Raw genomic sequence first — 9,968 nt, 5'->3', positions numbered from 1 at the left:
CGCAATTGATATTCTGCCTGTTCTGGACAAGGGTTCAGACGTGCAGGCAACATCACAACCAGTGACCAGATCATGGTGGTCTCCGCTGCCACCGGGAAAGCCAGCATGTCACGGACATACGCAACACTGACCCGAGCACCGCACGGGAAAAGGACGGCACGACAAGCAGTTTTGTAGAAGCAGATCCAGTCATGGCAACATGCCAGAACAAATACAGTAGCTTCTCCAGAGAGAAACAGCACCCTGGGCGGCTGGACCATCCAGATCCATCAGGATTGCATGATACTCGTCGGCATGTTACAGGTCTCAGTGACGAAAAATCAAAACGTAAAACGCTTATTTGGGCATAATAAGCTCACTGATTGTTAGCACATCCTAAACTGCAGTGTTAAATACACCAGGCAACAAGGATTATGAATTCACAGCAAAGGTGACCATCTACAGCACTATGAATGGAACTGAAAAAGAATAAGCTATTTATACAAATCGAATCTAGCAAGCTGGAAAACAATTGCTGCTAGGATCTTTACAGCGGTACCCGTCTCGGTGTTGGATTCTGGTGGAGCATTTATGCTATGCAAGCTTAATTTTCCTTGCTTGGTCAGTACTCAGTAGTGTGCACTATTGGTTTGGTATGTGGCAGTATCACAGAGATGAGCAGCAGTCATCATCGGAACAGATCAGGGAAGGACCACATGATGAACTTGGCGTAGAGGTCAGTCTCCAGGAACTCGATGTGGGCTGCTCTGCCAATCATGGTGTTTAGGCTTCGACCTTGGTTGGACTGGTCGAAATTCACATCACAGCGCATGAATATCCGGGTGTCGGATGACGGCGCACGGATCTGATCTAAGCAGTTGTTGAGCATTTCTGTGAAGACTTGGCCCTTCCTTGAGGTGTCAGATGATGCAGCTGGGCAGAGCTCGATTCTCGCAGAATGATATGGTACATAACCATCCTGGAAGAAAGATATATGAGTCATTACTCACACAACATGCGATAAGTACAACAGATGCTAAATGAATTAGTGCAGCAATTTATCACTCCACCCCGCAAGTTAATTGAAACACTATTGGACACAAGAAAAAGGAATCACCTGTGGTGAGGACAGCAATATGATATTTTTGAAGTTCTCCAAAGTTTTTAACTGTATCAAGGACAATGGCAACAATAATAGTTAGAGGTAAAATTCATCTTGATGTAAATAAAATCTGACATACGTTGTAACAGATTGAATGGCCAAAGTTACTCAAAAGCGAAGTAGGCTGACACCATACCTTGCAAAGCTTATAAAAGTACGTATTCTGGGGGTCTTGATCATCGCTAAAAGTCAGTTGATGGATGCATTGCGCTCCCTTGAGCTTTTTCAGCAGCCAGAGTCCAGAATTGAACAAAGAATTTGAACTGTACCAGTAACCCAAGTGAGGTCCGGATATCGACATGTAAGTGTGGAGGTTTTTCAAGTATGGTTGTAATGCAGGTTCTGTTAAAATGGACAAAAGAAATAATCAGCAACATATATATCAGTTGTTTCAAAGGATTTCTTAGGAAAGTTGGAAAAGACCTGCCAGGGCACTTCTAATGATTATGTTCCCAATGGAATGACCGACAAAGCTTAACTTCAGCTCTTTGCAGCCTCCATATCTTGAAAGCTTATCCACTTTCTTTTTCAGGAAGGCAACTACTTCCCCAGCCAACCTGCTACCCATTTCTTTGAAATCCCCAGATGTTTTATCTTCATTAGCCTCAGACATTAGGCAATCAGCTCCAGGATCCAATAGAAGCCATTGATTTCTAACGAGACGTAAATCCAAATGGTGACCCTGTTTATTTAAATCAGAGTAAGGTTCAGATAACTACTACTTTTAACTCGGATCAAACTTAAAACAGATGAATGGAGCTTGCCTGAAAACCATGCACAAAAATGACAGCTCGCAAGATGCGTCCACTTTTTTTACCAGCACTACTTTTGGCTGCCAAAGAGTCTCCTTGTAGTTTAGGTAGCACAATGGTATCCTTTTGTTCAGAAGCATTCAGAGCCAGATCCTTGCCGGAACCATGTTGTGGAACAACCATGACATGTTGTTCTATAAGAACAACAGGAACACGTGATGGATCAGCATATATATGCATATCTTGAACAGACTGTGTATTGATCTGCAAAATGCTTCAAATCAGTAACATGGTTCAAAGGCAAGTTTTGTGCTTGTAACTATTCTCTAAAGAACAGGGCAGTGCCAAACCTTCATTTGTGCTATGCTTTTCCTGTGTAGTTCAGCCCGTGAAGCAGAGTTTTGTACAGGCTGCACATATGTATAGACTGTTCAGTAGAGATAAGAGTGATAAATACTAGTTATGGATAGAACTAAAATGTCTGAAAGTCTACTGTAGACATTCAAGAGAGAGAAATTACATCATCATGGAACTTCCTTGAACCAGAAACTCTAAGAAGCGAATGACGGTGAGATGAGTCATCATTCATACTCCGCAAATAGCGATGAGGGATCTCAATTTTTGAGTGAACAGTCCATATTGACCATTCTGCCTTCCTGTCAATAGCCCAAACATCATGCAAGTAGTCCAATATCTTTGTTTTGTTTGCCCTGAATAGATCAAGAAAGCGTTGTCGGACATGGCAATACACAGCCACTAAAACACTGCAAATACAGGATAAACTCAATTGAACACTTGCCTATGAAATTTCAAGAATGCATTCCATAGAAGTGAAAGTTGACCGCTCACAGTTAGAAACAGCTCTAACAGCTCTTCCTTGGGAAGAGCATACAGCATAGAATCTTCTGTCCCATTAACCACATCATTGGGTCTCTGCAGAAGCCGAGAGTAACACATTTTAAATCCACAACTTTCTTATTGTTTAAGATAATCCTAGATCATCATAAGCAGAAAATGAAGCATACCTCCAAAAAGTCATGTAAAATTCCAGCCAACTGTCCAACACCCTTGCCAGTTGCAGGGAACACTTTACTAGAATTAGGTAGCCCGGAATTTGACGGATTAACTGGCTCATATTTGCCAAGATTCAAGTCAGCACCATCTAAATCATCTATTCTCTTCCCAATAGCATCACTGATTTTCTTCAGTTCTTCAAGCAACATTTTCCTAGATGTTAATAATGCCTTTACAATGTGATACGACACAGGACCTAAACCTTCGTCTGGCACCTGCAAATAAAATGCAACTTTACTTAAACGTTCAACCAAAGAGAATAAAAACATAATAATCAATCATATTAATTAAGGCTGCTGGATCCAATTATTGGGAAATAATGCGGAACATTTCAGCATATAAAAATGATAGCACTTAAATGATTATTGATGCATCATAAAATATCTACTCTAGCAGAGAATAAAGGTTCTGACTGATGATCCTCCCTGGACCCCTAAATTAGGAAGTTAATTGGACCTGCAGAGTTTGATCTGAGACATTTGTTTCAAACCCAACACCTGGGGATCGCAAAATTTTCAAGAAATCCTCTTCCCATCCGAACTTCTGCAGGTTCCCCATTTTCATCTCTGCAGTCGGTATAGGTTTCAACCCCATCCCACAAGAGTCATGATGGGAGTGTGCAATAATTATTTCTTTATTTGTGGATTCAAACTCCAAGTGCTTAGATCCGGAATACCACTATATTTGAGCTAAGCATCATAATGTGCAGTTTTATACAGTCATTACAGAAGTAATTCACAGTACCCAGGTTGTTAGGTAGTTAGAACGTCAAATAAGTATGGCATTGGACCGCCATTTTCAAAAAACATTAAAGCTAAAGCTTCACAAACCTGTGTACCTTCAATGATGGTTTAGTTGCACCAGCTTTCAGGTACACTATATGTAATGTCAGATCAACAAGCACAGAGTGGAATGCATCAAAGTGAACTGGACAGTAGGAGTGTAGACCCAGGAGTGCTCTGCGTGGGATCCGAAATTCATGCACAGCTGCTGAAGATGTGACACTAGAAGCTTGAAGCTCAGACCTAGTGCTCAGAAAGGCAAAAGCATAATCAGTATTGCTAAAAAAAATTGTAAATACAAGTGCACTTTAAGTATACGCAAAATCTTGGAAGAGACATCCCAGGTGGTAAAATGTCTACTCACCCATTGTCAAGTGTTGGGGCATATATCAGCTCAAACTTCAACATCACAGCCGAAGCTGCTGGACCCTAAAAATAAAGCAAACACCCTAATAAGGCTACAGTACATGAATGTGATTCAGGTACAATAGAGATTAGTGAAAATGCCAACCTCCTCTTCGCTGTTGAATATGTTGAAAGACACCATAACCGAGAGATAGATATCCTGTCTAGCATACTTGATCCGAAACGGCTGTGTGTAGAAGCTATTATCGACATCATCTATTTTCCAAATGCCTAATGCATCATCCGCACCAACATCAGAAGCTGCACAATCCACCTACCATGTCATTATCTATTAGCTAAAAGATTGACAACTGCAGAGAACTTACAAAAGAATCTTACGATCAACAGCAACCAAAATCCCGTGAGATACTGCTTTAGTTTACAACAAAGCAAGATATAGAAACACATCAGGAGATAGCAAAAAGATAAACACTACAAAATTATCATACAAGATCATACAAGTTGAAGAGATGATCCAGGACAAATGTGTTCACATTCTTGATAAGCACTCTAGCAAAAGGTTTGACAGGAGCACAATCATGGTCATCCTTTGGCTGTGTTTTCAGTAGTTCATCATCATTTTAACACCAAAAGTGTACGAGAAAATTTTAACACAAGGAAGTGCATTCCTGAGCTAGCACAATTTGACTATAAGTTAATACAGAAATGAGCATAAGCATTTACATGTCAATTGTTAGATATGCTCTGAGTGGCACGTGGCAACTATAGAAGCAAACGGATATTATTTATGACACAATAGTACAGTTATGTTCCATATCCAGCTACATGACAAAAAAATTTACGTTATCAGAGTAGAATTAGATGGAAATAAAGATGGTTTGGTAGTTTCTTAACATAGGGTAGCTCTGAAAAATCACAATTAATACTCCCTTGTAAATAGCAAGTTTCTATTCTCAGCATCATACACTAGGGATAGTATCAGGCACTACTACCGACAACAACCAAACAGTTACCAACTGCATGCTAGCATAGTACCAGTTTAAGCATTCAATTCTACTGCAAGCATCTTGAATGTGAAAGATATCAGACCAGACAATCAAATCACACCATTCAGTGCCCATAGAGAGATGCACACCTTCATATTGTACGACCCTGGCAGGTGAAGCTGGTGTTTTGTTGCCACCTTCCTCCCACATTGCACTAATTTTCATCTGATACCATCTGCATAATCCAAAGTTCATCTCATGAGAACATTATCTAAAAAATCTCATGAGAAAGAAAAATCAATGCTAAAGGTTTACACTATACAGACAAGTGACAAGTGCTTCACATGAGGTATCAAGTGAGAATTGTCTGCACATTACTCAAGGACAAAGTTTGCAGTGAGGGGAACAAAATTGTGGGCAAAATCAGAATTCGTCAGTTGCGAGAAGAAGTGTCCGAAACAACCGACCAAATGAGAAAGCTAACAAAAGAAATGCAGAAATGCTCGCGAAAATCCAAACATGTAGCCTAGAAATACGTAATGGTCGTACCCTTTACCTCAAAGCACAAGGAACTTTTCGTGCTCTCCCTAAAAGGAAATAAAGAACCTAAACCCGAGAAAACTTTGACGAGAAAAATAAAGACGAAAAGCCATAATTCTCACCCTTGCTGGAACAGATCGAGGTTGTGGAAGCGGTGGATGTAAATGGCCACCTCGTGCACCGTCTCCATCACGTCCGGCGGCCTGAAGCAGATCACCGGCCCCTTGCCCCCAGCTACCGCGGCTGCTTCGGCTGCGGCGGTGTCCGACCGCCACGACGCCGGCGAGACCCTCTTGGCCGCAGAGCGCGGGCTGTCCTGGACGCCGCCGCCGACTAGGCACCTCATGCGGCCGAACATCCGCGCCGCGCCCGCCGCCCCGATCCGCGCATCCCTCCCTCGATCCCCGCGGACGGCGAGCGCAAGGATCCCTCCTTTCACTGCCCAACCCTAGGGTACAGAGCTTCCGGAGACTGGCAGTAGCAGAGCGCGGCGGCGGCGGCGGAGGAGCACGGCAGAGTTAACCACTTGAACTGCGACGGCGTGACGATGAGACGTGGGGCCTGCGCGGCGGCGGCGGCGGCGGCAGCGCTGGGGTTCTGCTGCGGCAGGACAGGCCCCACTCCTGAGCGGGGAATTGCTAGTTTGCAGATCGGGAGGCGAAGCCGGCGGCGATGGAAGGACGGGGGCACCTAATGACAGCGGGGCGTGCAACCTTGGAGGCGGCGGCGGAGCCTGACTGGCTGGCTGGCTGGGCGGTGGGCCCCGCTCGCCGGCGCGTGCGGAGATCGGAGGCGGAGCGGGAAAGCGGTGTGGTGGTGGAGCAGGCGAGAAGAGGAGGAAGGAGACAGGTGGGTGCGGTGATTTTAATGGCCGGATCCTTCCACTGACAAGTGGCTCCCCACAGGCGCTGAGGCCCAGCAGCAGCAGCTCGAGGCATGGCCGGGGCCCACTCGTCAGTGGGTCGAGCTCATCGGGCAGCACGTGCAGCCGAGGGAGTGGACGGGAATTAATAGGGCCGCGATGATGGCCGTAGCTGTACAGGTTCAGGTAGGTGGATTAGGACGGGTACGCGGGCCCACCTGTAAGCGACCGTAAAATGGCAGCCGAGCTCCTCCTTCCTGGAAAGCTTCCTCTTCACGGCCTCACGGGCGGGTGCGCGGCGGCGGAACGGTATCCAGTATCCTCCACCTGAAAGCGGGTTCTCGTAGGAAAACGCTTTCGCTTTCCGAGCCCGGGGGTGGGCCCCGGCACGGCGGTCACTGGTCCAAGGTCCCCGGCTGGCAGCGTTGCCGGAGTCTCCGCCGTGGGCGCCCCCGCGGCCGCAGAGAGACGAGCGGGCCTGACGTGGCTGGTCCCGAGGTGATGGCACCCTAGTAGCTCTACGATGCGAGGACAGAAGTCAGAGAGAGGAAAAAGAGCAGATAAAAACAAAGCAGAGAAAGGGATTTCTTTCTTTGTTGGAATTTGGGAGGATAACCCTCGACATGTCACTGTCTTGCTATCTCATGGAATTTGAGGGCGTGTTTGATCTTAGTCTAAAGTTTAGCACTTGTTACATCGAATGCTAATCAGAAGAATTAAATATGAGTTAATTATAAAACTAATCGCAGAAATCCTGAGCTAATTCGCGAGACGAATCTAATAAATAGTTACTGTAACACCACATTGTCAAATCATAGATTAATTAAGTTTAATAGATTCGTCTCGTGAAATAGCCTTCATCTGTACAATAATTAGTCTATATTTAATACTTCTAAATAGTATCAAACATGTGTCACGATTTTTAATTCACATAGTATAGCACGCAAACGTACACCAGCTACACGTACGGTGGTCTAGAAAAAACCCCTGCAGGTACGGTGTCTCATGACCGCCGTGCGCCGTCGCTGGCCCCACGTGCCAGCGAGACGCATGGAAAGGGCGCGACACGCTTGGTCGGGGGCCGCGCCGATCGAGCCAGCCCAGGCTGCCGCGGCGAGATCCGGACGCGGCCGGTCGGACGTCGGAGGGAGAGGGAGGGATCCAGATTCCGGAGGTGGGGCGCGGTGATGATCGCGGCCGGTTAGTGGTGGCTGGCGCTTTACCGGACACCGCCTCGGGGCCCGGCGCCGCGTGCGGCACATGACGAGAACATGCTCCGTGTCGCGGGGCGGGAGCGGGAGCGGGAGCGAACGGGACGGGACGGGCGGATCCGATGGGAATTCGCGACGGATAGCGGAGGGTGCGGGATGCCGGCGTGCCGCCGTACTGTGCCTGATTGATCTGACGGGGAAGATGCCAGCCGGTGGGAATAGCGAGTGATCCGCTGCCGGTAGCTGCAGCGCCCGGCACGGCAAGTCAAGTCTCCGACCGTGGCGAGTTGATAAGAGCATATCTGCAAGAGTACCCAATATATTTACTCCCAATAGTTCTAGATCGGGCACTTCCAAAAAGAATTTGGGCACAGAAAACAGCCCATTCTCCAACATTGTTTCTATTTTTAACTCCCAAAATCTTCAAAATATGCCATGTCATTCTAGGTGGGGCCTCTTACCCTTGAGACGAAGCCCACATCGACCTTTTTCTTCTTTGTCATGGCAAATGCTAAACAAGAAATCCTGCCATGTTCATGAAAAAGAACAGAAATACGTTGAAAGCCTATTGTTATTGCCATTTGCAAAGTTAATAACGAAAGGAGCTACATCGATCAAATCCATTTGTCTACTGCAATAAAGAAAGGAGCACAAAGAAACTGAAAGGATGGGCGGCGAGCACCGGCAACTGTAGGACCCATGTAGGCAGGCGACACCGCGACAGAAACCAGGCGATGACCGACGATGGAGACAGGACCAGAGGCAGGGGTGCCGATGGGAGCATAGGCCGTGTAGCCGATGGGAGCGCAGCAGTGCACCAGCACGGCGCCGGCGGCAGGAGCGATGCGGCCGCGGGTTCGGCGCAGTGGAGGACTCGATTTAGGAACTGGATCGCCGTGAAATCGGCGATTGGGAGTGCCGAGGACGGGCGCAAATTTGGCTCCAGATGCCGCGCGTTTTGGGTAGGAGTAAATATTAGGAGTTGGTTTTGGAAACTGTTGGAGTCCGATTTTCGTAGCCAAGTCCAAAATCAAGTTATTGGAAGTAATTTTTGAGATGCTCTAAAGAGAAGCGCGCGAGGGTCCTTATTTGCTCTCGAGTACCCTGCGCGACGTTCTGAACAACTTCGGACGACGAGAATGGCGAGAAACGACAAGGAGATGGATGTAAAGTTGGGTGTGCTTCCTCTGTGGAGAGAGGTGCTGGCCTAACGGCAATCAGGATGACAACAGGAGAAAGCTACATGATTTATGATACCTCACCTATTCACTGTTTCCATCTCACCCTCTAACCTAAATGTTGGTCCAATTTAATCCCTCTACCTATCAATACTGGGTTAAATTAACCCTAAGCAGGTTTGTATCCTGTTTTGATCGGAGTCAATCTGACGTGGAAGCTAACTTAAGCGGCCGGTTTACGTGGACGCTAACTTAGGGCGTGTTTGGGACTGTTCCGCTCCAGAAAAAATAGCTCCACTCCACCAACTCCACAAAACTTCCCGCCAAACACGTCCAGCTCCACAAACTCCAGCTCCAGAAAAAACGTGGTTTGGCAGGAAGTGGTGCTCAAGGGGTGCTCCAAAAATAGTGGTTTCAGATGTCCTCATAGAGCTGTAGTGTATTTACCCACCATACCACTGATTACATAAGATACCGGTTCGCAAAACAAAACAATTACTTCCGCTCCTCCCGTCGCCCCCTTCCTTTCTCCCCTGTTCACCGCGGCCGCGCCACCCTGCCATCCGCGGTCGGGTCGTCGTCACCGAACGGGTCGCGCTGCCATCACCTCCTCCGCTGGCTGTCGGGGCACCGCTGCCGAAGCTTGCCGGGGCGCTCCATCGGAGCCCGCGGAGTCGCTCCTCCGCCGGCCGTCGAGGACCCGCGGTCTCTGGCGCTCGCCAGGCCGCTCCGCCGCGGCGTCGAGGCTGCTCCTCCACCCCCTCGAGCACCACCGCCAACGCGTCCTGCGGAGGCCACGCACACCATTGCCACTTGTGGGGCCACGCCACCGCAGGCCAGGCTAGGCGCCGCCGCGATGTTGCCTGTGGGGCCGCAATGCTGGCCACGGGAGCGGCGCACTAGTGGTGGAGAAACCCGGCACTCCCTCTCCCTTCTCGTGGGCTCCGATCGAAGAACTCCTCCAATGTACACTGACGCGTGGGTCCCATAATACAGGGGTATAATAGACAATGCACGTAAAAATATCATGTTCCTAGAGCTGGAGTCCTCTCATTTGCCAAACAAGTGCCACGGCT

The 9,968-nt window shown here is 47.7% G+C and overlaps 1 protein-coding gene across 2 annotated transcripts; it reads right to left on the bottom strand.

The window, feature by feature from the left end:
• Positions 1-310: 310 nt before the first annotated feature.
• LOC117863631 (uncharacterized) lies at positions 311-6,475 on the bottom strand. 2 transcript variants are annotated; one of them, XM_034747429.2, is made up of 14 exons: positions 5,764-6,475; positions 5,251-5,336; positions 4,261-4,415; positions 4,114-4,178; positions 3,806-3,992; positions 2,919-3,182; positions 2,693-2,826; positions 2,414-2,603; positions 2,244-2,303; positions 1,906-2,157; positions 1,565-1,823; positions 1,278-1,483; positions 1,097-1,147; positions 311-958 (listed from the first exon to the last, which is right to left on the bottom strand). In XM_034747429.2, exons 1-14 carry the CDS (start codon positions 5,997-5,999, stop codon positions 668-670), a joined length of 2,436 nt encoding a protein of 811 aa, XP_034603320.1. In that variant the 5' UTR covers positions 6,000-6,475; the 3' UTR covers positions 311-667. The 2 variants fall into 2 exon arrangements, with proteins under 2 accessions (XP_034603320.1, XP_034603321.1); XM_034747430.2 differs by having other exon boundaries at positions 4,261-4,428; positions 5,764-5,812.
• Between the last annotated feature and the right edge of the window lie 3,493 nt (positions 6,476-9,968).

Source organism: Setaria viridis, chromosome 7, assembly GCF_005286985.2.
Source record: "Setaria viridis chromosome 7, Setaria_viridis_v4.0, whole genome shotgun sequence".
Classification (NCBI taxonomy): domain Eukaryota; kingdom Viridiplantae; phylum Streptophyta; class Magnoliopsida; order Poales; family Poaceae; genus Setaria; species Setaria viridis.
This window is presented reverse-complemented; position numbering and strand designations above follow the sequence as displayed.